The sequence below is a fragment of the Nothoprocta perdicaria genome, unplaced genomic scaffold, assembly GCF_003342845.1.
Source record: "Nothoprocta perdicaria isolate Ctin4 unplaced genomic scaffold, notPer1 scaffold_2, whole genome shotgun sequence".
Classification (NCBI taxonomy): domain Eukaryota; kingdom Metazoa; phylum Chordata; class Aves; order Tinamiformes; family Tinamidae; genus Nothoprocta; species Nothoprocta perdicaria.
In genome coordinates, this window is record NW_020455204.1 from 305,207 (window position 1) to 331,700 (window position 26,494).

Below are 26,494 nucleotides of genomic sequence, written 5' to 3' on the forward strand. Positions count from 1 at the left end.
GTGGAACAGTGATAGTCAGGAGATRCCTGGTGGGGTCTTCGCTCAGCAAGTGTTTGGCACGTTCCCTCGGGAGCATCCGCAACTTGGGATCTGGAGGAGTTTGGGGTGAGGAAGGATCCAGGTAGGTTTGGTGGCAGCACTAGATTCCCGTGCTTGGGAGGTGGAGGACACCTTGCAGCTTAGTTAGTGTCCAGCCTGATGTACAGGTGTCTGTCGTGGGAGAAATTGGGATTAAATGGGAGTGCGGTGGGAGAGCAGGTCCGGGTTTCCTCCCTTCCTCCCTTTCCAAGTTTCCTCCCTTCTCGTGGTAAACAGGGATCAGCGTGAAACAAAGATTTGGTTTAGGAGAGATGGTTTAGGCGGTGGTTTAGGAGATACCATGTTATGGTTGGGGCTTTTGTCCTTTTTAGCCGGTGGGGTGAGAACGTGCCAAGCCRGGGAGGGCAGGTTCAGGCTGGAGCACGGATCTCGCCTGCCAGGCTGGCAAAGCGCCCGTGGTACCCAGGGAGCGCRGGAAGCTGAGGCCAGGAGAGCGGGATGCGCCGGGCGCACTGCCCCGGGAAAGCGGGATGCGCTGGGCCTGCCGCCCCAGGAAAGCAGGATCCGCGGGATCCACTGGACCCCCTGCGCCRCTCCCTGGCTCTACCTCCCAGCCCTGCATTCCCTGCACTTCCAGTGAGTTGATTCCCTCTCCCGGGCTAGCAGCCCTCGCCGAGGAGGGAAATGGCTGTGATTGCCGGGATGAGCCGTACTCGGAGCCCGCGTTCCCAGGCTGCGCAGGCAGGAGCGCGGCGAGGCAGTGCCCCAGCCGGGCGCTCTGCRCCCTGCAAACCACCCAGTCTGCAGCGGGTCTGGCAGGGGCACGAGTCACCCGAAAGGAGGGTGCAAGGCTGGGACAAGTTAAACTGAGCTAGCTGCGAGCAAGCTGGTATCTCCAGAAGGAAGAGGCTTCGTTCCTGTGGCCTCCGGGTCTTTCAGCGTTTGGGCTGTAGCTGAACGTGGGCACTGGCGCACAGGGCACCACGGAGGATGTGGAGAAGCCAGTGGGTGCAAATCCAAGGCGCTGTGCCCGGGCCGAGCTGTCTGCATCGATGCCAGGCTGGGTCTGGGAGCGGTTTAACYAGCTTAGCTGCAGGGTGGGCACAGCGCCCGTTAACGTGGCCCTTCTCCCGTCATCCTGGAYGGGCTCTGCATCGTATGTGGCCAGTGCAGGGTGCCAGTGAGCTTAGGCCCATCTGTCCCCATCCTGGTGTGCAGACGAGCACGGAGATCTTCACCGTAGCACTGGAGCTTCGCTGAGCACCAGGGCAGGTGACGCTGGATCTCCGAACTGGAATGTTTTGCTCCAGACGCAAAGCCTCAACCAGGAGGCTCTTGTATCCTTGGAGAGAGCAATACCTGTGCAAAACCTGCTCCCTGCTCTCCCGGAGCCCTGCGTGGCTTTGCCCGGCTGCTGGGCTGCACCGTGTCCCGTGCACGAAGCGCCCGTCGCCTGCGGACACCCGGGGTGCCCGCGGCCCCGTCCCGGTGCTGTGGCCGTGGGCGCGGATGCGGCCGGCGCAGGAGCCAGAGCAGCTCCCCGTGCGAGAGGAGCCTGGCGCCGCGGGAAGTAATTGGGTTCCCTCTTCCTCAGCCCCCCTCCTCCTAAATCTGAAGGAAATAATTGGAAAAAAAAAAAAATAAGTGTGAGTCTCTGCCGGGCGCCGGGGAGGAGAACATTAAAGGGCCGCTCTGCCCTCTTCATTCGCAGCTCCGAGGCTGGTAATTGCTGTGTTGTGGTTTCTAATTAGCAGCGCAGTGGGAGGGAGGGAGTTTTGCTCCCCGGCCCTGRCGGGGTCGGCGCTGGCTCTGGGCAGGGTCTGTCCTGGCCCTCCGGCTCCTCTCCCTCCCTCTCCGCTGTGGTTTCCTCCGGCTCATCCCTGCGGGAGCTCCCGGTGGGGACCGCTYGTGCCCGTCTCCCAGCCTTCATCCCCATCATCATCCCCTTTAAGCACAAGAGGCTTCTTGGTTCTGGTGTGTGTTGGGTCCGGCCGTGGGGGCTGCTGTGCTCCCTGTGTGACCGTGGGGCACGTCCCCGGTGTGGGTGGCACTGGGCTTTGAGCAGCACCCTGTGTGTGTAGGGCATGACAGCGACATCCCTGTGTGTGTAGGGCATGACAGCGACATCCCGGTCAGGGAAGGACCACGGAGGCAGCGGGGGGACATGTCCCATTTGTGCCCCTCTCTGCCCATGGTGTGAGCTGGCCCTTGGTGTTGAGGCAAAGGGAATTGGCTCTTTAGTAGCCACCGGATCCAGGTGCTTCCTGATAAATCCCCCGTGGTGCCACAAGCCCTTTGGTCCATGTGCTCTGCTCCTCAGCAGGCAGTGGCCGTGACACGGGCCCTGTTTTCCCTGGTGTGACAGGTCAGAGCCAAGGCCACCCCYGCCGTCTCCTCTAGTTCAGTGTTAATCTCTTTGGGACGAGAACTCACAGTACCTGTCAAATAAGATACTACAAAGCTGCAGCAAATGGGAGGAAAAAAGCCACGTTCAGAGCTCCYGTGTCCCCTGTCAGGAGGATCCTGCTGCGGCAGGAAGCCCCGCAGCATTCCCATGGCCACGCATCCCGGTATCCCGGGCCGCTCCGGTGCCGCCACTCGCCCCTGTTTGTTTGTTTGCGTCGCGGCYGCTCGAAGGGGAGGAAGGAGAGGGAGGAAGGCTCCGCGCGGCAGACGTGCCGATTCATTTCGAGGCTTCATAATGGTGCATTTACACACCACGTTGCCCGGGGAAATTGGGCAGATGAATGCCTGGTCATGCCGCCAGTGCAGCAGGTTAACTCCCAGGATTTAGCTTATATCATTGCACGAGAGCGTTTATGGCCTTTACTGTGTTTATTCGGGAGCGCATCCCGGGCTGCTTTTGTGTATGCGCGCGTGTGTGTGCAGATTTTCAAATAAAATAACGCATCTACTCAGACCCTGGCTGCATTAAATATTTATTGCCTGCCGTTTGTGCATATGGGCTTGATAAATGGCTGGGAGGGGAGGAGAGAAGGAAGCGGGAGCCGGGATGCAGAGAGAGCATCTCCTCCTTGTGGGCCCTCTCCCAAGCTTGGCTCTCCCTCTGCTTCTGTTTTCCAGTTTTASTGACAAGATCCAGGTCGAGGGGCTGGCCACGTGCTTTCATATCAAGTGACAGGGTCCTTCCCAGAGGCCATTCCTACTTTTTCCCTGCACCATGTCCAGCATCCAATGCTGCCAGTCCCATGCACACCTTCTGGCTCAGTGGCACCCCCGTTTATTTCCTTGTTCCTGCCTTTTTGTGTTGGTGGCACGYGAAAACTAGTCTGAAATGTTGCAAAGAGCCTCTTGCAGAGTGGTGCTCGGGCTGCCTCGATGCCCCGTGCGCATCTTCAAAGGTGCATTTAATTAGTCCAGAGCAGTCCTGCCTAGCACTAACAGTGACTACAATAGGGGCTGTGTGCCCAGCCTGCAGGATCCCTGGTTTATRCAGGATTCCTAGGAGAGGGGAAGTGCACCACTTAAAACAAACAGTTTCTGCTGTATTAAGATTTGTACTTCTTGAAATGCAGGCTGAATTTTCATCTGTTCGTGGGCGCTTTAGACACACGGCTCCCGGGAAAGCATCTGTAATAGTGCCCAGGTTTGTGCTTAACAAGCTGGTCCTTTCCCTGGTCTCTAATGTCCCTGCTTTTTGCTCTCTTGTTCACAGCACCTTTGGAGAGCTGAAGACTGTCCGGCTGCCCAAGAAGATGGCAGGAACAGGGTCGCACCGCGGCTTCGGCTTTGTGGATTTCCTCACCAAGCAGGATGCCAAGGTGGGACTTAAACCTGTCGAATCCTCCTCTCCCTCCGGCTCCTTCCCAGGCTGGGCTCGGACTAGAAAGCAAAATYGGAGGCTCTGTCATTTAGTCCTCAGCAAAGCTATAGAGAGGCTAAAACCTCGGTGTAGCCAAAGGCTCTTTCTGTCTTAGTTACACTTGGATTTGCAGCCTGTGAAGGTTGGGGTATTATCAAATTTGTCACATGAGGCTAAACTAAAATTTAGGCTCATTCTCCAGTTCTGTCTGGTCAAGCAGCTTCTCATCTGTGGCTATAAGAAAAGAGGGGCAGAGCCAGGTTCCTTGCTGTGCCTTGCTTTGAGGACTGCAAGTTGCTGCTTTTGGGAGAAAGGACTCACAAGAATGATGTCCACCCGTATCCACGTGCCAGCCTTTGTCACTCGAGGCCATTGGGGACAGCTGGCTCTGGCATATCTGGGCATCAGGGACTCCTAAACRAATGTTCTTGGTCCCACCGATAGCGGGACATCTGTAGGGGGTGGCAGAAAAGCCCAATCCTTAAACAGAGCAACAAGGCTGAAGTTCTGTAACACAGATCGTCATTTCCTTGGACCAAGGAGGGAGGATCAATAACCTTGGCAGAAGTGAGGAGTGGCTGCTAGGTTGGACCAGAAAGGCCATTTAAAGGCAATACAGAAAATGTCCACAACAGGCAGCTGTGCCCRGGGAAACTCCCTCCTGAGCACCAAGAACTGACCCAAGGAACTCCCAAAACCTGCAGGTCAAAGCTATGTTTGCTTCAACCAAAAGCTCAAAAGCCTCTCAGTGCCCTGTTGGGATATTTCTGCAATCCACATGTTCTTTGGGCTATTTCATGGTGTTTTAAGGCACGACAGACTGCAGTTCCAAATGTTCTACCCTTCCTCAGTTTTTCACATGATTAAGTTCCATATTTTCAGAAGGCACAAGGAGACTGTTGCCTCTCCTTATTCTGCTTTTACCCTTTGCCAGAAGGATGAACCAGGCACGGTCGGCCTCAAGGCAGGAGAGAGGGCCTGGAGTGGCTCTGTCCGACGGCAGAAGCATTTTTGCACTAGAGCAGTGATGGATTTAGGGGATTTGCACCGTAGCTGGAAGTGTCACAGCCGTGGGGACCAGCCAAGGGATGGCTGGAAAGGACCAAGTGGCCCCAATGACTTAKACTCCAAATTCCAAGACAGTGAGCAGAGGGGAAGGAGGCAGGAGAAGGGAGCGAGCGGAGCCTGTGTTGATGTTTTTAGACAGGATTCATTGATCGGAGATCACAAGGGACTATTAGATCATCCGTTCCAGTCTGACCTCCCGTATAACGCAGTGCAGAGAGTTTCTTTGTTAGTCCTGTATTGATCCTAACTCAAAGTTCCTTCAGCTTCACGTTTGTCCTTCCCGCCTGGGCCGGCTCCTTCGGCAGCCTTTGCTGGATGGARCCAACTCGAAGGGTGGTTCCCTGCCCTGTTCTGCCTGTGGCTTTGTGCTCGTTTTGAGCCTCTGCTCAAATTTGCTCTAACTTTGGTTCACATCGGAGTTGCTCTTTCAGGCTTCATTCCCCGTGTTTTTCCTGGAGCCTGGACCTTTTCCTGAGCAAACTTGCAAGTATTTAGCAGAAAGGTTTCTATGCGAGTCYGGCTTGTTCTTTGCCCATGTGGTAYTGCAGGATGGTCCATAGCAGCTCCGTGCAGCATCCTGGTGGGTATAAACCCAGCAAGCCCCATCCTCCAAACATCAGTGTCGCCACTGCTCTTCTCGGAGCTCTTCCTGGTTGCTTTTTCCCCAACCACCCCTTTCCAAGGGCTTCATTCCCTGCCCGGGAAGCAGTTGGCAGAGCCGTGGATGCGCTGCCCGTGGGAGGCAAGTGTGCAGCGAGGGAGTCACCCTGTCCCCGATCCCTTGGTGGGTTTTCTTCCCTGCAGCAAAGCGGCTTTTCTTCCTTTTTAATGTTTTTTTCCTATCGTCTTTTTGAGGGATTTAATTGTCTCGCAAGCGGCACACCAAGTGCTCTCCGTCGGCCGTCTGGAAAAGGATGCGCTGAGGATTGATGAATAGGATTCTGAATATTGTAAACACGGGCATAATTGGCTTAGAGTTTATTACTGAGTGAAATGAGAGAGAAGGGGARCAGACCCAGAGACCTCGGAGCTGAATAGCTGCGGACTGCCACTGATGGCTTTGCTCAGAGTGGTAATTGGGAAATAGCTTATAAATGCCTTATAAAACACGATGTTTTAATAATAGGATAGTTACGGTGGCTTTGTTGGGCATTTGAAGCCTCTGCCCTTCCACGTTTCTCTTTTATTCCTGGGCAGTTGTTGCCACTGCAGAAGCACGTGCAGGTTTTCCAAAGCTAGGGCAGAGATGTGGGGCTAATAAACCTGCCTTCCTAATATTCCCCCAAAGGGCTTGCATACCCTCCTCAAGCCTTGGATTCGAAATGTCCAAGGAGAGGTGACCGCTGCTTGGGAACGTGTAGAGTTTGGGAGGAAAAGAAGGGCCACTTGGATTTGCTGTATGTATTTGTTATTGGCAATAACAAATGAGCCCCGGGTYGGGAAGCGTTACCTACGTGGCGGGTTTCCTGAAGCTCCCAGCGCAGAGTTGTTGCYGGATTGTTTTTATTTTTAAACTATTAACTGCAAGCAGAGTTTCCACTGTTCTCCCCCGTCGATATAAAAATACATCTGGTCTCCAAATAGAAATTGCCCATTCGGGAAAGACAGGCAACCCTTTAAAAAACACACGCATGGAATTAAAAAAAAAATGGCTTGTGTGCAGCTGGCATGGCAGGGAACATCCTCGGCTGTGACTTTCTTCGGAGGAGTGGAAATTTATCAGTCTCCTAATGTTGTTGACCCCTTGTCCCTCTAATGACTCCAGCCCCGAGGCTCTTTGGCTTGAGCATTTAATAGGGCAAGGGGGAATCTATAGGCAGAGCCTATTAATGTCCTCGGAATTAACACAGCGTTTGGGGGTGAGGCAGGCACCCGGGGAGATGAGGGCGGCCCTCCAGGCTCTTCATCTCTCACTTTTGCCAAGCCCCAGCACAGCGGATGCTGCTCCAGGCTTGTCCCTRCATCCCAGCGTTCAGGTACATTTGTCAGCTGTCCCTTAAATTTTTGGAATTCCCTTCTTGGAGCTCCAGAATGGTTTTTGTACTGTTGTTCCAGCCTCTCTCCTCCCTCTCGCTGCTTTTCTCTTGCCTCTCAGGTATCTGCGGGGGCTCTAAGCCTGTGCAGACTCCAGCCACCAGCAATTTAAAGCACTGCTTTACATCATTCCAGTTCAGTAGCTCAGCTCCCAGAAGGATATTTTGCGCACGCGTGTGCAGCGTTTCCTGGCTCTGGTTTAGATGTAGCTGCCTGGGTCTCCGTAGCCTCCCAGCCCCACTTTTTTTTTGGAAATTAGTCTGACTTTGCTCATTTCTCTTCCTGTTTCTCATGTATTCGAAATACGGTTTYCCCTACCTAATCTTTTATTTGGAATAGCAGCAGTGGCCGTTTTCCTCCCCTTTTCCTTCCGTTGCCGGAAGATTTCCAGTGATACGGGTATAGGGGAAAGTCTTTTTCAATGTCATCACTTTGTTAATTAATTGTCTTAAATCATGGATTTTTTTTCCTTTCTCCCTGTGAAAAAATTCCTAATTCTCCTCCAAGCAACAGATGTGGAAGGTTTGGTTTGGGGCTTTAGTTTTTTTGCAGGGGCAAAGCGAGGTTAATGTTCCCTTTCCTGGTTCATCCCTGGCCGATTCCATTCCCCGGCCCTTGTCTTCCTCATTGAGGAATTAAAAAGTATAAATTACCAATGGAGACCCAGCGATGGGAGCTGCAGTTAGTCTTGCCAGGCTCTGGAAATGGCTCTTTGTGCCAACGCAAACAGCCGTCCCAGCTCCCTCCTGCCGCCTCCCCCTGAGTGTTTATTTAAGCCAACACATTGCTCAGCTAATTGGATACCATTCCGAGGGAAAAGAGGCCTCTAAAACAACAGCAGCAGCAAATAAAAACAGCTGTAGCTGCAGAAGCACCGGCGAGGCTGCAGCCTCATGGAAGGGAATATCCCCCGGAAAATGCAGCACGTCGACGAGCCTGGAGAGGCACTGGAAATTCCTGTGCCTTCTGGAAGCATCTGGGCATGAGAGCCACTGGGGACAATGTCTGGGGCCACCTCGGCCACTCAGAACCAAGCAACCAAAGGAGAAACCTGCACTTTTTCTTTGGAATTTTGGACTTTTTGCAGAGAAACATGTTTTTGGTTTTGGTTTTTTTTTTTCAAATTGGCATCAATTTGGAAAGGCTCTCAAGCCAAATCCTCAGCGCAGGCAGGAGCGATGATCGACTCGACATGTAGTGACAGGGTTTGGAACCAAAAGGGCTGGAACCCAAAAGTTTGGAACCCAAAAGGACTTCCAGACTTGAGGACGTTTCCCCTTGAGCAGTTGGTGTTTTCTGAACGCCTCTTGGTTAGCCAAAAATGCAGAGAATTAATGTGAATTAATGCAATAGTCAACACAGATTCCAGGTTAGCAGAGGTTAGAGACATGCAACCATTCTTAGGCAGTAGCTAATAATCAGGATACAGCCTGATTTCTGTAATGCATGAAACCGCTGGAAGCAAAAAAAGGAGATGCCAGAGCCAGTCTTGGATAGYGATGGGAGATGAATCCCACCCAGTCAGGGAAAAATATTCCTCGTAGGATGTTCTCTGGTGGCCTTTTAGATTCAGGCATGGAAATTTTTGGTTTTCCCCTACGAGTCTTCTTATTTTCTTCCTTTTTTCCCCCCGAATTTTGCAGAAAGCCTTCAACGCCCTGTGCCACAGCACCCACCTGTACGGCCGGAGGCTGGTCTTGGAATGGGCAGACACGGAGGAGACGGTGGAGGCCCTGAGACGGAAAACGGCGGAACATTTCCACGGTAACGTAGCCACATCCTTCCGACCTCTCCATCTGGCATCGTCCCATCTGGCATCCGCTGCCGGTCCCCGGCAGCTGGGAGCGCGTSGGGGCTGGCAGGTAGATGCCGGAGCCTGGCGGCCAAATTTCCACCTAATTGCAGTGGAAATCTCCTCTGCCTGAGGAGAGAACTGTGCGAGGAGCTGCAGGAGGGCTTTGCCCTGTCCCCAGGTGGAGTGAGCAGGAGGAATCCAGCCGGGCTTCTCCTTTGTCTGCTCCTTAKGCATCCGAATGTGCCTTAGCTGTGCGTGTGCGGCCTGGGCTCGGGTCTCTCGTGATGCCACCCACCTGCTGAAGGGCGTTTGTTCTGTTTGCACCCTGGGGTGCTCTGTAGATGTGAGCAGGCTGAGATGGGTGCAGGGAAGGCACCCTGGATGCCCCTGGTTCGGTGTGAACAGCAAGGTGCGCAGCCCTGAGCTGGCGTGATGTCACTTGGGAGATGGTGATGTGCTGGGATAACCCTCTGGCTTCCCAGCAAGGACGTTCCTTATGGAAGGCGGATGTATGGGAAAGGTGATGGCATCCATCTCCATCCCCGGAGTAAAAACCTGTTTAAAAAGGGCAAAGAATTCAACTGCTGGTTGAAATCCAGAGAGTCTCATTGGAATCTGTCTGGAGAGCGACAGCTCCACAGATAACGGCACATCAGGCCGCTATTGACAGCCATCGACAGGTACAAATGCATCGCCTGGCAAATATTTATGTAGCAGGGGATCCCCTGGGCTGGAGAACTAAGGTGGAGATCAATGCTCCTCTTCCCGCATCCCTTCATGGCCATCCCACTACACTGCACGCAGTACTGCCTGGCCAGGTGGGATGTGAGCAGGGAGAGCCCATGGAACAGCAGCTCCATATATTCCTTGTATCATGGGGATTTCAGGGCACACCTCTTTCAAGTTTTATTTCATTGGAATTGAGGAATTCTGAAAACCTACTTTTTTCTTCTGTTTTCTTTTTTCCATTCAGTTCTTGACTTACTGTGTCTGCAGCATTGATGCACAGGGGTTTCCAAGGGTAGTAGGTGACATTCTCTGTGTCAGAGAGCCTAAAGAGCCTAAAGATGGAAAGGGTGAGAAATTTGCAGTAGGGCTTTGGGGTTCTTCACACCCATGTCCAAAGAGATGACTTCTTCCAAAGAGATGACTTCTTCCATTGGCTTCATTACAAGCTGGGCTTGAACGAGCAACTAAATCCTCCTGCTTCATCTCATCCGATGGGTCTTGCTGCCATCGCAGCAGATCCCAGCATCTCCAGGTCTGAGAGAACCATCTTGAGCATTCAGGCTGGTGTTTAAGAGTAGCACAGGCCAAAACCTCTCACCCAGCAGAGCGATTACAGGCCAGTCATTTTTGTCCTTGCAATAAAATACTTTCTGAAAGTCTAGTCTTGGGCTGGGAGAGACAGAGGATCTTTCAAGTCCCGTTACTGACTTGTCTCTGGTGCAATTATGCACCTTATTTCTAGACACCATTTGTATAGATTTGGCTTCCAGCTCTTAGGTCTCACTTCGCTGTTATTTGTTAGGTTAAAGAGAGGTCTGATCTCCTAAATCTTTTCTCCTTGCAAGCATTTGTCATAGCAATCAAGRCACTTCTGAGCCATCTTTTCAATAGGCCTAATAGATGCAATAAAAGGGAATAGGCTCCCTTCCCATTTTATGTATTTTTCAGGTCACTTCTAAGGCTTGTTCTGAATCTTTGCAATGTTCCCGGAGAAAGTGGGGACCCCAGAAGGTGCCAGAAATGGGTTCACTAATGCTCTGAGGAGAAGTAGGACCACAGCCCTGTGCTGCCCGTTGTGACGGTCACAGAGCGCYGTGGCTCGCGCTGTTGTCTCCAGGCACTGGGTGTAAAGGATTAAATCCTTCCCTCACTTCCGAGGGTACTTCCTTTCCATCCGGAGACAGGAGGATGCAAAAGCACTTCCATTTCTTGAGCTTTGATGCTCCTGGCAGCACGGTGCAACTCCCTGCTCCATGGTAATAGAGATGCCGAGAGCTTTGCTGCCTGCCGAAGAGATTTTGGTGCTAAAGTGGATAGCGAGATTAGGAGTAATATTCCAAAAGGTATAAAGAAAAACAAAAATTGCAAAGATTTTTGCCTTTTTTCTGCCCTTTTTTTGCCTAAGGGCATGAAAGGAGCACCGGGGGCGAGTGTTGCAAGTGCAGCCCCCTCGCTGCCTCCGCTCCCGACCTGGCCGTGCTTGGGAAGCGTTTCCGAGTGCGCGGCGCTGCCCTCGGCTCCTGCCTTCCCTCTCTCCCGGGAGCTCGCAGGCCGTGCGGGGAAGGTGCTTGCTCCCAATCGGGCTAAATGACTATTGACTTGTGTTCTGTGCGCGTGGCAAACATTTCCCTGGGCTGCCGGCAGYGGGGCTGGCGACGTCCCGCCAGGGCTAACTCGGGAAGCCAGCTGTGCCAGGCCGCTTTGCCGCCTCCTTCCCATCGATCACTGAATTAAACTGACAGATGGGGAATCTCGCAGGAGGCTTGGGAAGGGGAAAAAATGGCTTTTTCTGCTTGCAAGGACGGGGTCCTGCGGGAAGGTCCTTCTCCCCCTGCCCGGTCCCCAGCAGCTTTCCAAGGCTGCTCCATTTCGGTGGGAACGAAGCTGCCACCCTCCTCTTCCTTCCAGACATCCCGGCTCCCTTTGTATTTCTGATTCTCTCCTTTCTTCCTTATTTTCTTCCTTATTTTTTCCWTTTATTCCTTTGCGAGAGCATCTGTAACTAATGCGAACACATGCCGTCGCCCGGGAGTAAAACCCCGCGGGATTAGCGTGGCCCCCGCCGCCCGCCACGCTGTAATCCCGTGGTAATCCCCAGCACGGCCCTCCCCTCCGGCTCCCACTGCCCTTCCAGGGAAGCAGCMGGGATGGGCACCGGGCAAACGGGACCGGGTCGGATCCATGGGGCTTCCCCATCCCAGTCTCCTCAGTAGGAGACCACAGGACTCGGCACCACCGGAGAGGAGGGAGCCGGCCCTGGCACTCTGTCAAGGAATTAATTGAAAAATAAAATCATTAGATGGGAACTCCAGAAGTGCGGGCGAGTTGCGAGCTGGGGGAGGCGGCGGAGGGGGGAGGCGAGCTTTTGTCAGGTTAATTTTGTCCGTATTGATGTTTGGTGACATTTACTTGTTGTTTATCTCCCGCAGCAGCTGTAATGCGAAAAGAAAATGCACAGCTTGTTCCGTTTGTTTATTTTACACCTTTCCTCCCGTGTTGGTGTGTTTGAGGAGCCCGATGAGGCTTTTGATGTGTGCTGCCGGCAGCCGCGGCGGGCCCAGCCGTGCCGCCCCCTCTGCCCCTCGCCACCCCGATGTGGAGGGCTCGGATGCTCACCCAAAGGTGCAGATCCTGTCCCGGTGCTTCATGTCCCTGGACATCTCCATAGCYTCAAGCAGAGAGATGGGATTTCTCCTGCAAAACCTGCTGGTGGCTTTGGGCTGAGAGGCGTCCTTACCAGCAGTGTGCTGTGAGATCTGTCTGGCTTTTAACCATTTTGTTTTTTTTTCTTTCCTCCCATGTTGCCTTTTCTGCCGTCTGGGCCTGGGCAGATTCCCCAAAGAAGAGAAAACGATCAGAGATTTTGGATGAAATCATGGAGCGCCTGGAGGAGGAGGAAGACATGAAGGATGGGAACGACTAGCAGATCTTCAGCCWGGGGCATGGAGAGGTGGGTACATGGGGTGGGTGCTCTGGGGTGGGTGGAGGAACCAGCCCTGCATGCAGAAATGTCCTGGGCTGCATCGGTTGACAACACGATGTGACACCGGAGGAGCCGTGGTTGACAACACAGGGTGTCACTAAAGGGAAGGAACCTCTTGGGCTGCATGCCCATGCTGTGCATGTCCCAAGAAAGGTGTAAATGTGTCACCTCCAAGGACTGAGGTGAGCGTGTCAGTACAGGGCTGGTAGTGATGAAAGCTTCTTGGTAGCACTTGAGACACGAGTGACTCTCTTTGCTGCACAACTTGAGGCCCTTGTATTGGAAAGAGCTGATTTTCTTCACCGAGCAGAGCTCCTGGGAAATCTCTGAGCAGGTCAGAGGGATGAGGGGTCCTGGTACCTGTTGGTACCAAGGCTGGCAACTCCTGGGCAGGAATCCTACCCAATTGCCTGTCTTCACTCTCATCCCGGTGGGCTTTTTACCCCAGTCTCAGGGCATGTGGCTCGGAATTGTCCAGTCCTGTGGTTTGGGCTCCACGCTGAAGCACGTTCTGCTTGTGTCGCTACGTGCTCCCCAACCTCTGCTCCTTGCCGCAGGAAAGGCACAGAGCTGTCACATCCCAAATTGTCCCTCGCTGTGTTTGTGGGAGAACCAATGGGCTGCCAAAAACAGAGCCTGTCTAGAGACCAACCTGCAGCTGCTGCCACAAAACGGACGCTTTGACAAATGCCTTTCCCTGGCCACCACAGTGATCTCCACAGCTCCCTGCAAAGGGACCATTTGGATGCTTTTAGATGCTCATGGGGACTGCCTGGCCACTTGGCTTTTGGGCACACCAGGGCTTTTCTTCCCCAACCCCCCCMAAAAAGTTGTGTCATTGGTGTTCGGAGCGCTCAGCAAGCTCAGAGGCTGCTATGTGCAGGCTTAGACATCTCTTGGTGTAGGTTTGTAGCAGCCAGGCGTCTCCTCACAGAGGTTTCATCACTCCTTCTTGGCTTGTTTCTTCTCTTGGTTGCATCACTTGAGGCCAGAGAGCCAGAGATGCTGTCGATTGGCAAGAAGGAGCAGGCCTAGGTAGCTCTGCTGACATCAAACACGGTGCAGTTTAGCTGCTCTCCCACCCCCTYGGGACCCCTCCTACCAAATCCTGCATGGCTTCAAGGCTAGACGTGTTCATGAAAAATTAGCCCATCAGTGGCTATTAAAGCGCAGTAGTCCAGCTGGAATTGCTGCCTTGGGATGTCCTCGGACTGCTGTTAGCTGGAAGCTCGTAGAGTAGACAGGCAAATGCACCCCAGTTCATAACCCCCTGCACCGCCCCAAAACATTCCCTGCTGTCCTGGGTTTGCTGGTGGGTTTGGGAGGCTTGCAAGGAAGGGAGAGCCGTGGCTGCACCCCGCATGGACCTCGTCCTTCCCTAGCTGGTGGCCGTGAGCCTGCTGCTCTGCAGGGCTTCAGCGCTCACSCCTGTCATGAAGAAGAATCTTAACTTCTGCGGTGTTTTTTGGTTGTTTTTAATTAGCCACCTCCTCCCAAGGGAAAGGAAGGGGGCAGAGGGGTAGTCCAGGTCTCCCCTTTCCAGTCATCGTGTCRCAGGTGGGCAGAATAGCCGGTGCTTCCCGACGGATGGAAACCTGGCATCCTGTGCCCAGGGACCCGGGTAGGGGAGGCGAGGCAGGGGTGCCCGCTGCCTGCCGGGAGGTGCTGCAGGAGGCCGGGCTGGAAAATCCTGCCTGCTGGAGGGAGAGTTATTGCCCTGCTCCCCCCAGCAGGATTTATCGCTTTCTCAGCACTGACAAGGAGCAAACGCGTTCTCGCTCCGATGTTTATAGCCACATAAATGAGGTAGGTTCCTAAAGCTTATCCAAGCAGAGCCTGGGCCCCGGGATGCCTCTGGGAAGGCCACTAGGAGCTGGGTTCCATATGGGAACAGCTCAGGAAAAATTTCCACCCGTGAATCTGCTGCGGATACGGGAACGTGTTGCTGCATGTGCCACCACTCCGAGCGCTTCCGAAGGGACACTGGGAAGGGGGCATCCGAGCTGTCCCCCGTGCCACCCGCGGGGCTCTCCCGCCGCTCCGCGCCGTGCGCCCGTGCGCGCGCTCCGCATTACCGCCGGAGAGGCTGTTTCCCTCCCGGCGCTATCCGCCTATTGTTGCGAGGCGRTGCCCGACGCGCCGAGCAGTGGGATGCTCCCAACCTTGCTTATTATGGGACTTTTGTTAAGCCCGCGGCACCGCCGGCCTCCTGAATGGCGCGCGGAGCCCAGCAATGAGGCCGGTAATGCGGCTGTCTTCCCGCRCTGCCGCCGGCGCCGGATGCATGCCCGGCACTGGGGCTGCGCTCATAAAGGGGAAGGTGGCTACGTGAGCGCAGGAGTAATCCGAGTTGGGTTAAATAACTGTCTGCCTCACGCCGTGCCTCTGGAATAAGCACCGCGGCCTCGAGATAACGTTTGTTCCCTGGGAAGGGCTCTAATTTAAGGATGCCTCCGGATGCGTGTGTTGTTAATGCCTTCCCGAGAAGGGAGCCGGAGGAAAGGCGCGGGAATGGAGAGCTGGCGTTGCTGATGCTGGAGAACCCTGTGCTTTCGGATGTGTCCCTCTTGCCACCCCAGGCTCATCCAAAGCCTACCCGAGGCTCCCAAACCAGCCCCCGGATCACACAGGAGCTGCTGCTGCTGCACCCAAATGGCCCCCGGGTCCCCAACACCCCCCTGGGACAGGTCCCGGTGCTGCTGGTGCGAGGGACAGGCCCTGTGTTGGGAATGAATCCACGGCAGCATCCAGCTTGCAGCCCTGCCATGGGCGGGTATTTACACCCAGTGTGCGGGTGGGTAAACTGAGGCACGGAGCAGCATCCAGATGGGATGTAAAAAYGGTGATGAGAAGCTGGGGGCGCCTCCTTTCCCCTCTGCTTTTGCTCCACGTTGGTAAGCGCCGTTCCRTCTCCGGCTGCTCCCTGCTGCCTTCGGCAGGGGCAGCCGGCGGTGCCGCCGAGAGCGCCAGGGCTTCCCAGCGGGAATGGGGACACGCRCGGAGGGCGGGATGCCCACGGCCCGGGCAGGGGGCTGGAGCCTCCCAAGGGAAGATATTCCAAGGGAAAACGCTGCCGAGTAAAAGCCTGGAGGGAGCCGGAGCAGCCCCAATGGCTGGCTCAGCATCCCGGCAGGAAAAGGAAGGAGCAGCAACGACGGGAGCGAGTGGAGGATGCCGGAGCCAGACAGGGACCCTTGCAGGCACATGCGTCGCAAACAGACCCTGTAAGCGAAGCCTTACGGATTGGGGGGTAGTTTTTCCTCCTCTTTTTTTTTTTTTTTTCCTCTTTCTTTTTTCCCTGTATTTTTTCCCCTCCCCTCATTGTCTTCCGTGGCRGGGCAGGTTTCTTGCTGCGCCTCTCCGAGGTGTGCGGCGGCGGCGAAAGGGATTAGCGCAAGCAGAGCATGTAGGCTTTAGAGAACAGAGCAGAGTTTGGTTTCAACATCTAATTCAATTTGTTCTGCCGAGATTGAAATATGAAATGGTTGCCAGTCAAACGTTCAAAGGGGGAGGAGGGAGGGAAGGAGCGAAGGAGCCTTCTCAAATTTAAATTTTAATGAAAATTAATTTAACCCTTTGATATGTTTTAAAACATGTTATTTCCTTGTCTGGAACAGGCTAGAAAACATTTCTTTTTTTTTTTTTTTTTTTTCCATACCTTCAAACATAATGAAGATTTTCTTCTTCCCTTAATGATACTTATCTTGTTGAGCAGTTTGACATTGGTTAATTTTTCAGGCAATGTGGTATCAAAGAAATCTATTTGATGTGTACGGGGGAGGCTGTGTATGTGTGTACAGATATGTGCATGTACGTTAATTATGAAAGTGCTGATCACAGCTCTGGAGGACGGTTTGAGTTAATTCCTACTCGGCAAGCAAAGGCTCTGCTTCTTTGTTATATATTAAGAATCCCCCGTATTGTACCCCTAAAACGACAGCACGTTTGACACGATTTTTCTGAGCCCAGGCACATATCTGCTAATTAATTTGAATTCAGATGAAAGCCTAAGTAGGTCTTCACAAAATTCATCGCTCCCCACTGCCTTTTTTTTCCCTCTTTTTTAAATTTTTTTTTTTTTTGCCTGAAAGGATCCTAATGATAAAATAACACAAACTCTTTAGCTGCCTGCGTAGTTCAACGTGGGCAATAACCTCTTGCTGGTCCCCAACCTGTGCAGTACTGCTCGAGCTGAGCACTTAAACCACACATGTTGGTTAGGAGCAAAAAGACTTTCCGTAAAAATACTTTTTTACATTTTGAGCCATATTTCCATATCAAGTTTGATATGGAACTCGACATGGAAATATCCTTTTCGATATGGAAACTCGATATGGGAAATCGATATGGAAGCTCCTTTCAGCAAGGGCTGGAGAGATGCAGCTCAGCCCCCATTCCGCTGCRCTTCCCCGGTTCTCCCCTCGTTTGCAGGAGCAAGAGATGCTTCTCAGGGTGTGTTGGAAGGAAATGTTTCACCAGCAAAATAGAGGAGCAAGGGCACCGCGGCGAGCGCATGTGGAGAACCTGAGACACCCATCTCTCTGCTCTGCCGCTGTTATGTTTGCGCCTTGGGCACATGGTGGTTGGACTTGATGATCTTGAAGGTCTTTTGCAGCCGAGCACAACCGCATCCCAAGTTGTCCGTGTTCTACGCAGCAGAGAGCTTAAATGGGTGATTTTTATGGAATCATAATGGTTGGAAAAGACCTTCGGGATCATCAWGTCCAACCACGAGCCCTTGCACACTGTGCTCGCCAAACCGTGCCCCCGGGCGCCTCATCTCCGCGCTCCTTTGGCACAGCCAGGAGCGGTGACCGCCGCTTCCCCGGTTCCCGGTCTTCATCCATCTTTCCATGTCCAGATTCCTCCTGATGTCCAACCCGAACCTCCCCTGGTGCYGCTTGAGGCCGCTTCCCCTTGTCCTGTAGGCAGTTATTGCAGGGAAGAGGCCGAGGCCGGCCTCACTGCAGCCTCCTCCCAGGTAGTTGTAGCGAGTGATGGGGTCCCCGGAGCCTCCTCTTCTCCACACCAAATATCCCAGCTCCCTCCGCCGCTCCTCGTAAGCTCTGGGCTCCAGCCCCTGCACCAGCTCCTTTGCCTCCAGCATCTCAATGTCCTTCTTAGGGGCCCAATGCCCTGTATGAGGAGCCCAGGACCAAACACCGTGTTCGAGGTGCGGCCTCTCCAGCGCCGAGTACAGGGGGACGATGCTCCCTGCTCCTGCTGGCTGCTCTATTCCTGGCCCAAGCCAGGCCACCCTTGGCCTTCMTGGGCATTTTCACTGCCACGGTTCATGTTCCTGCTCAGGGCATCCCTGAAAAGCAACTTGCTCCTCTCTCCATTCCTGCAACCCCTGGGATGTGCTGCAAGATCCCACGGGATCCCCAGGTCCTGGGTGGAAGCTGSCGCCCCAACAGGAGGATTGTTGCCGTGTTGTGATGGCCCCAAGCAGAGGGAGACCCTGCAAGGAGGGACGGTGGCAGGAGCTGTGGCGGCCGCTGCCTCTTCCCTGTGCAGCCGCCGCGTGCCCCTCTCCGGGCTTCCTTTGGAATTGGATTAGGATATTATTCAAATGCATCCTTTTTACTGAATTAGAGGGTTAACGGATTTTGATGTAAAACTAGCTTTACTTTATTGCTGCCTGTTGCCGGAGGCCTCTCTGGGCTGTTATCTACTTAAGGGGGACAGCAACCAAGCTCACACAGGGAGAATATTGAAYGTGCCCAGATCTTCCTAGGTGCTGCAGGTCCCTCCACGTGCAGGGCCACCCGTTTCCGAGGAACATCGGCGCTCGCTGCTCTCTCCAGGTCAGCTGTGTTAGGCTGCCCTATTTGATTGCTCCAGATGACTCATCGCCTCTGGAAAAGTCTTGCCCACGGATGTGGGGTGTTTTTCCGGACTRTGCGGCGCTTTGGATGGGAGGAGGTGGGAGCTTCTATGTGCACGGGCAGGCAGGGAGCACCAGGGCTGCGAGCTGGTTTTCTCCTGAGTTTTTGGGCTTGAACCAGTGCCTGGGATCTGCCAGAGCCCTTCACCTGCCCGGATCCAGGTGATTCCATCTCCTGCCCTGGTGCTGGCTGGAGCATCACTCACATTCCAGCTGTTCTTCCTCCAGCCCAGCCCTGCCTTCACACAAGGGGGTTTCTATCCCGACGCCCACCTGGCTTGCAGAGGAGAGCTCGAGGAAGCCCAGACCGAAGCAGCAACGCGTGTCTCCATGCAGCGGGCGCTTCAGGTGCCCATTGCCAGGGCTGCAGGAAGCGCTGGAATCCGCCCGCGTTCCTGCATCGTGCTCRCAGCTTCCCAGCCGGGCTGCTGGCTCCGTGTGGGAGCTGCGTTATCTCAAGCCTTTCATCCTGCATTTCGGTGTTGGCAGCCGTTCCCGCCTCCCCTGGAGCTGCACGAGCTTTGCTGCTCTGCTCGCAGAAGCACCGAGTGCAGTGTCTGTATAAACCTGAAGTCCTCCCCCTGTGCAAGACATGGCAGGAAAAATCTAGGAAGGGTCTGGGCTTCAGAAGACCAGACATGCAAGCACTTTGGTTGCTGCTCCTTGGCAATAGCGTGGATTGGGAGACATGTTCCTAAGATTCCCAAGGTGGATGCTGCTGCCTGGCTAGCATGCTTCTGTGCGGAGACCTTCCCCTTGCTGCCTCGATTTCTGCATCTGTGAAATATCGCCCAGACCTGCAGCTGGAGGCAGCTGTGCATGTGCACGCCCTAAATCTCTGCTGCAGCCCTGGTCCCTGCTGGGTGCCGYGGATTTGGTTTTCCCTGGCAGTTGAGGTGCTTTCCTTCAGCTCAGGATAGTTTCCCTGCCTTGTGCCCGTTGCAATTCCGCACCCCCTTTGCTCTCCCCACATGGAGACGCAGTGAAGACGATGCCGTATCCCGCTCGTACCTGTCCCACCGGGCGCCACGTCCCTTCTTTGCATTCCCTGCAGCCGGCATTAAAATATTCCGAGTGTGTCTAAGGGATCAGCCACGCAGACACGTTACCAATTACCGTGGATCAGCCGGTCCATAGTACCTGGCTGTCCTCAGGCGCTCTCCTCGCTTAAAGCAAAGCCAAGGTGACTCCGGGTAGCTTGACCCTTTAATGGAAGGGGACAGCAGCAAACTCGSATCGCCCCGGGCTGTAACTCTACACAAGGACAGCGTGCTCCGATGCCCGGCGATTTGCTCGGGATTTGAGGAGCAAGAACTTGTGCTTCATGTTACGGCATATCCAGACCTTACCCCGGGGTTACACCGGGACTAACGTCTTGCCGGGCACTGTCACGTTCCACCTGATGGTGATTGTGGCAGGTCTGAGTACCCTGGCTGGAAAATAAAATAGGACGGTGAGAAGCCACTTTACAGCTTTCCTTCTCTRGAGTGTGGCTGCGTGTGCCTGAGATGCGCTGCCTCCTGTTTTCCCTAAATATATGCATTGGAGAGGGAGAGAAATCGCATGGCAGGGCTTGAGATTTCAGACTTAGCCATTCATGAATAATAATCAGGCTCAGTAATTCACAGTAAATGGGTATCCAAATTGGCTAATAAGGGAGGCTTTCACCCCAAACTGGAGCTAGGAGGAGAGGCAGGGAGAATATCAACAAACGTTGGCTGAGGCATATGTGTATGTGATGTGACCTGAATCAGTGAAATATGCAAACCAGCGCCAAACGCCAGGGAAAGAGCATAAAAACCTGTCAGCAAGACCTGGGAACGGGAGGCAGTGGAGGGGCTTGGAGGGAGGCAGGCACCCGAGTTGCCCTTGCATTGGATTCCAGTGGCCGCTGTCACCCAGCAAGAGCCTCGTGTAGGAGCCTGACCGGGTGCAGATCTCTTGGTGCCACGAGCTGTAGCACCTCTGGAGGGGCTGCTGTGGGTGCTCGGGTTTTAGGTGTCCCACTGGCTTAGCAGGACCAAGGCTGGGAAGGTGGCCTGGGAGGAGGGCAGGGTGGTGGTTGCCCCGCAGCCGTGGGCTCAGGGAGCTCCCAGCAGCAGCCGGGGGACCCCAACCCGTGTCCCAGCCCTCACACGGGGGATTCTCGTCCTCCCCGCCGCCCCAGGCACTAACTGCCCCACAGGCTGCCTGCCCCATGTGTCTCACCAGCGCTCCTGCTCCGTCGCACGCTGTAAGAACCTCCCTCGTATACGTTGGTAGAGGTTACATAGGAGAAAACAAGTGTGGGGTTTTTTTTGTCATATTCCTCCAACTAAAAATTAGATTTTACATTGCTTGGTGGTTAATTTTCTCCTGCAGGAGAGAGCAAGATAACGTTGGGAGCTCTGTTCAGGTGGAATGAGGTGGGTTATCAGTCTTCATCTGCCAGCAACAGGCTCTAATGCTGCCCCATGGGCACCGCTGAGCGGCTGCCGGTGCTAACGGGAAAGCGGGAGCTTCTCCCCAGCGTCTTCCACCCTCCGGAGCCGCAGCGGAAGGGAGCTCGGGAGGTCACCTAGTCCTTCCCTACGGCAGATCAGCTGCTTGTTCCCAACAAATGTTCCTCTCATGTGCTCTTAAAAGGCGCTGTGGCACAGGCTGAGCTGCCTTCCCAGCATCCAGCATTCCCTCCCACCCTGCTGCTGGAATCTGCCCCGTGCAAAGCCCAGGGGACTCGGAGGTCGGTTTATTCCCTTCTTCTTGCTGTSTCCAAGGTCTGCATTGGAGGTGGGTTTCCAAAATTGAGGCTGCTGAGGCCCTGGGGTCTCCGCTGCCCCACTGGCCTCAGCCCCACCAGAGGCAGGGATGATGYTCACACACCTTGGGTATTTGGGCCAGAAAAAACACATTTAAAAACACGTGGACACCCTTGAGGACTGTTTCCACGGGCAACTGAAATACCTGGAATCCAATTGTGCGCTAGGATTCCGAGTGTGGCCGCTGCCTTTGGAAAGTTTTGCCCAAAATGCCTCGTTGGTTCAGGGTCTGAGGTTCTTCCAAGGGGTGCAGTATTTGAAAATAAAGCAAGGAGGCAGGAGAGGCTGCTCTTCTGCAGGTCCGAGCCTGCTCTGATGCCCRAAGGCCCAGAAGTGGCTTTTTCACTTGCTGTGCCCATGCCCACGGTCACATCTGTGTCCTCTGCCATCCAGCTGGGAGGAGAACAGCTCTTGGGGGRCCAAGCAGGGCTGTAAACGTGGTCCAGGGAAGGACTGACACAAAAGCAGAGAGATTGTTGGGCTAAGACACCCAAAGAGGAAAAAAACATCCAAAAGCAGATCTCTGGGTGCCTCCATCCACAGTTATCGCTATTTAAACATGTAGAATAGACTGAGAATCCGGCCAGCGACTGGTTAAGGCAGGGATCCCGGTCGGAGGCCCGGCTGTTGTCAGGCAGTGCTTTGCAGCTGCTAAATGACTTTTTAAATTGCGGAGAAACCTGCGGCCGCTTTTACAGTCCCCTTAGCTCGCTTATATAGGGCAGCGCGACGGCTGCAGAGCCCCACGCCGCTGCTGCTCGGCTGAGCTGCCCAATATTACAGTCCCGGTGTCCTACAGCAAGGAATTGCAATGGATTCCAAAGAAACTGCAGCTCCTCTTCCCAAAGGCGATTTTCCTCCTGCCCTCCCACCCTGCTGCTGGATTGAGGACACTTAGAAAATTCAGCATGCTGGGAGGCATGGAGCATGCGAGCCTGTTTTTTTCCCCTTTTTTTTTTCCCTCCTCGTGCCTTGGCTTATTTAAATGTGTTGGGAAGTCATTTCRGGGCACGCAGGCGTTTGTCCCCAGGCTGTGACTGATGTGCTGGGCACCCCAGCAGCTCCCGCGCCGCAGCGCCGGCGGCCAGAGCTCTCCCTGCATCCCTCCATGCCTTCCCTGCGGCGTCAAGCTTCCAAGAGCAGGGAGCGGGTTTAGCAGGTGTAATGAGACAGCCGGATAAGCCGCTAGGAAAGGGGAGGCACCTGCCTCTCCGGCATTGGGTGACCTAAAATAAAACACCCCGTCTCCYGAGCAGCATGGAAACGGCAGCACGGACCCCGCTGCAAGAGGGATTTTAAGTCCAAGGAAGAGATTAAAGGCACCTGTTTCTCAGTGAGGCAGCTCATGGGGCCGAAGGATCCCAAATCCTGGCCCTCGGCACAAGGACCGGGCTGCGAACCCGCTGCCATCCGGAGAACCGCACCGCGAGGCAGCGGCAGCACCCTGGAACGGGAAGATTCAGAAAAACTGAAATTGGGAAGTTTTGAAGGCAGAATTGCGAAGAAATGGAGGCAGAAGAAGAAGGAAAACCTGAAAAAAAAAATCCGCCGTGTTTAAGCCGCGGAGCCTCCCGTCGCTCGCRAGCGGCGGTGACGGCGTTTGCGGTAGCGGGAGGGGTGGCGGGAGGCAGCAGCCTTGGACTTCGTTAGGATTCAGCCCTTAGATCTCTCCTTTCTCTCTGATGACTGAGTGTGATTGACACTTACAAATTACCCAGCCAAAAGTGTCGAGTCTTTGACCCCTGAGTAACATCTTTGGCAAGCCTGAGATTTGCCAGCATTTTGTCATCTAATTACTACAAATCCCTTGAAAATTCACTGGCTGGTGAATTTTTAATGCGGGACAATTTCAATGTGATGCATCGCCCAGATGGGCACCCGCGCGTGCTTCTCRCTGGCTCCCCCTCCTCCTCTTTGCGCTCCCTTTCTTCTCCTCTTCCTCTCCTTCCCTTTCTCGTGTCCTCTCCCCATCCCGGCGGCTCATCCGGAGCCTTCTCCCAAGGGCAGCAGCGGGAAGCAGGCGCGTGTCGGCTGCTCGTCACCCGTGGACGTGGCTGCTCGTTCCCGTCGCCGGCTCCGCGTCTCCTGGGGAAAGCAGCGCGTTGGGTGGCAGGTCCGTGGCTCGGCGCGGATGACGGGTGCCTGCTACGTGTCATTAATTTTTCCTCCTCCTTCTCAGGTCGCCTCCTGATGGACAGGGGGAGAAAGCCCCGCTGGCTGTTGTGCTGTAAACACACTTGTTGCTGTCTGAATCCCTCCRTCCGCCCCGTGGACCAGGTTTCTGCTTCAAGCCCAGCCCTGCGTGTTCAGAGCCTTCAAATGGACCTGGAAGCCAGAGCAGGGAGAAGAGTCCTCGTGCAGGAACGGATCGTGCAGGAGGAAACCCTCCTCAACCAGGAGCAGGTACTGGGCAGCGACCCGACTTCCTTCAATGCAGAGAACTTGCTACGTAGGAGCTCCCAAATTCGGACGTTTGATGGAAGGTCCCCTGTCAAACTGAAAGACTCCATCACAATTTGTTCGTAATGTTTGAATTTAATAACAGTTTGTGTACATAAAAAGCCATGAATATATTTTAAGAGCTTTCCAGAATCAGTCAAATCTCTGGTTTGGGTAGAGTTATTTTTGATTTTCTGTTCACCACAGCTAGGTAGTTATTTCAGTCCGATAGGAAGATAAACCTGTTCTCGGAGCAGGGCCCAGGGTTTCCTGCGTTCGGCTTTGTGCCTGTGTCATCCCTGTCCACGCTCTCAGGCAATTGCCTCCCGTCTTTCCCTCCCTTGCTTTCAAAGGGAAAGAGGCTTTGCTTTTCAACCAGGGTACTGCTTTACATATGTACGCRGCTGATAAAGTATTTTCACTTCGCCCCTTTCCCCTCTGGGAATCGCTGTCTTACGGCAAAACTGTTTTGTCTGACAAGGACTGCAACAGATTACACGTGTTGGCTGCAAACACTGGGCCTTTTTTTTTTTTTTTCCTTTCCTTTTTGAGAACTGCATACCTTAAAAAGAAAAAAAAAAATCCCTGCAAAACCTGCCTATCTCTCCACTGCCATGGCGAGCTCTGCCATCCGCCTTGCTTCCCGAGGAGCGAGATATGATCCCAGCACTCACAGTCTTTAGGGTTGTTTGTGGGAGCAGGGCAGGAGACCTCCTTGGAAGATGGTTATCTCTCGTATCTCTCCAAGCTGCACGTTTGCATTGTGCCTCTTGCGTGATCGTGGTTTGAGCTTTGAGGCCACAGAGGTGCCACTGGTTCGGGTGGAGGCCGAACCCTTCAGCGCCTCGGATATCTGCAGGGAAGGGTTTCTAGGACGGTGATTCAGGCTGATGTTTCCTGTAGGAATCGGACAGGCCGGCAGCAAAGCTTTTGTTTCAGCTGCCAGAAGCCACTTGTGTAAAAATGTTTCATCTCGTCGTTGTCTAGTTAGCGCAGTGATCTCGAAGCACCTCACAAGTGTTTGCTGCAAATTGCTTACCTTGAAAGGACAATCTTAGATATCAGCATCACCCCCRCTTTATAAAATGATTCTCCAGCTTTAGTGTCACCTGGAAGTGCGTGACCCTGGTCTGATCTATCACCTTCCCTGGCCCTGTGTTCCCTGGCATCTGGTGGTGGCAAATCCAGCAGGATATTGTGGCTTCTGTTATCAGAGTGGCACAAATGAGGAGGTACCAAGGAGAAACGGGGACTTTSTGCAGTCCCTTGCATCAAGCATCCAAACCTGTGCTGGGCAGTGACTAATCTAGGACAGTGCCTTTCTTTAAGGGAGGCATGGTTTAAAGGCAAGGTACAAAATACTCAGCAGTTTGTTTGCATAGCTCTGAAGAGCACATCAATGTAAATGGCTTTTCATTTACACTAATAAAAGAAAGGTAGCTCAAAAGGAAGTTTGCCTCCAGGGAAATGGAGCTGGATGGTGATGTTTGAGAGAGGGAATCCAGATTAGCACACGGATGTAGTGGGTTCTAGTCCTGTCTGCCCTTGAAGAGCTCTGGTCGTCTCCAGCATCAACCAGACTTTGTGGTGCGGTCTGTGGTGTTACCACTGGCAAGGGGGATGCTTAGACCTGAGGAGAAGCTTGTTTATTTGAAGTGTTGGCAATCTTAACAATTCCAGTTGGACAGAGGAATCTTAGCTGGGATTTCTGTGGGATACAACCCATCAGCACCACAATCTGATTCCAGAATGAGGGCACCTTCTTTTCAGTGATCTCCATTCAAACCTTCACACCAGAAGATACCTGCAGAGGACATGAATTCTACCCTGCTCTTCTCCAAATGAGTGCTCGTTCTTCTTTTTTTTTTTTCCCATCTCCGTAGCTTCACATGTGCAATCCCATTGAAGCACAGGTCAAGGTCCGGGGAATACTTTGCTTCCCTTGAGTTGTTTGTGGAGATAATTAACTGTGCACTCTCTCGGCTGCAACTCATCGTGGCTGTGCTGAATGGAGAGAGCCCGAGGCGAAGAGGGGGAATAGATGTAGGAGAAGAGCGGTTGGAAAATACGCAGAGTGGAGCAGGTGAAGAGTGAATATTGCCGCTGTTGGGGACCAGCCATCAAGCTGAGCCTCTAGCACAGCAGCCCAGATGTGCTTCGAAGTCCAGCATGGCAGGGTCTCCATCGCAGAAGGGGAATGCCAGCTGTGAAGGGCATCAGCTGCTGCTCTGCCAGCAGGGTGTTCATGGGCCATGGGCCCTTTTCTTCTGACCATTAAAGCCCCGAGGGTGATCTGGCATCTGCAGGCACATAGAGAAAGGACACAAAGGGGACACATCCTATGACCTCTCCTGAAGGGTCTCCCAACTGCTGCTAGGTRGTTGTGGGAACTCAGGGTCGAGGTGCTTCCAGAGCATGGAGTTGGGTCACCCATGATGGGCTCTCCTGCATGAGGGTGTCCAAGCTCCTGAGGCTGTTGCCCCCGCGGCCTGCCATGGCCATGTGTCCATGTCTGCCGAGGTGACTCTCTCCAGGGGCCTTGGCCCATGTCTGGGCACGGAGCCAGCCTGAGCTCTGCCAGTGGGGACCTTCCTGTGGCTTTTCCAGGCCTGTAAATGGTTCTCGGCAGGTTTCCGAGGATGCAGAGACCCGCTGCTCCTCCACCCGCTCCCCATGCCTGGGGGCTCCCCATGTTTGCAGACCCAGCTCCCTGTGTGTCCCAGGACCCCCTTTCCCCACCCRCTCCGTCCTTCCCACCGCCCCAGCCACCTCCTCCATTGCCACCGCAGTGTCACCAGGAGCCTGTGCTGCCGTTGTCACCAGAGCCCAGCTCAGGTACCTCGCAGTGACCTGGCTGAAATTCAGGCACGTCAACCCCACCCAAAGCTTGCKCTAAGAC

At 54.0% G+C, this 26,494-nt stretch overlaps 1 protein-coding gene across 1 annotated transcript in view; it reads left to right on the forward strand.

Annotated features, from left to right (window-relative positions):
• RBM19 (RNA binding motif protein 19) overlaps window positions 1–23,839 on the forward strand; it is a 58,741-nt gene extending 34,902 nt beyond the window's left edge. The window contains exons 22-25 of the mRNA XM_026037817.1: window positions 3,716–3,821; window positions 8,608–8,728; window positions 12,320–12,438; window positions 23,336–23,839. Coding sequence (XP_025893602.1) covers window positions 3,716–3,821; window positions 8,608–8,728; window positions 12,320–12,411 — 319 coding nt within the window. The 3' untranslated portion in view covers window positions 12,412–12,438; window positions 23,336–23,839. The remainder of the gene's footprint in view (window positions 1–3,715; window positions 3,822–8,607; window positions 8,729–12,319; window positions 12,439–23,335) is intronic.
• Window positions 23,840–26,494: the final 2,655 nt, after the last annotated feature.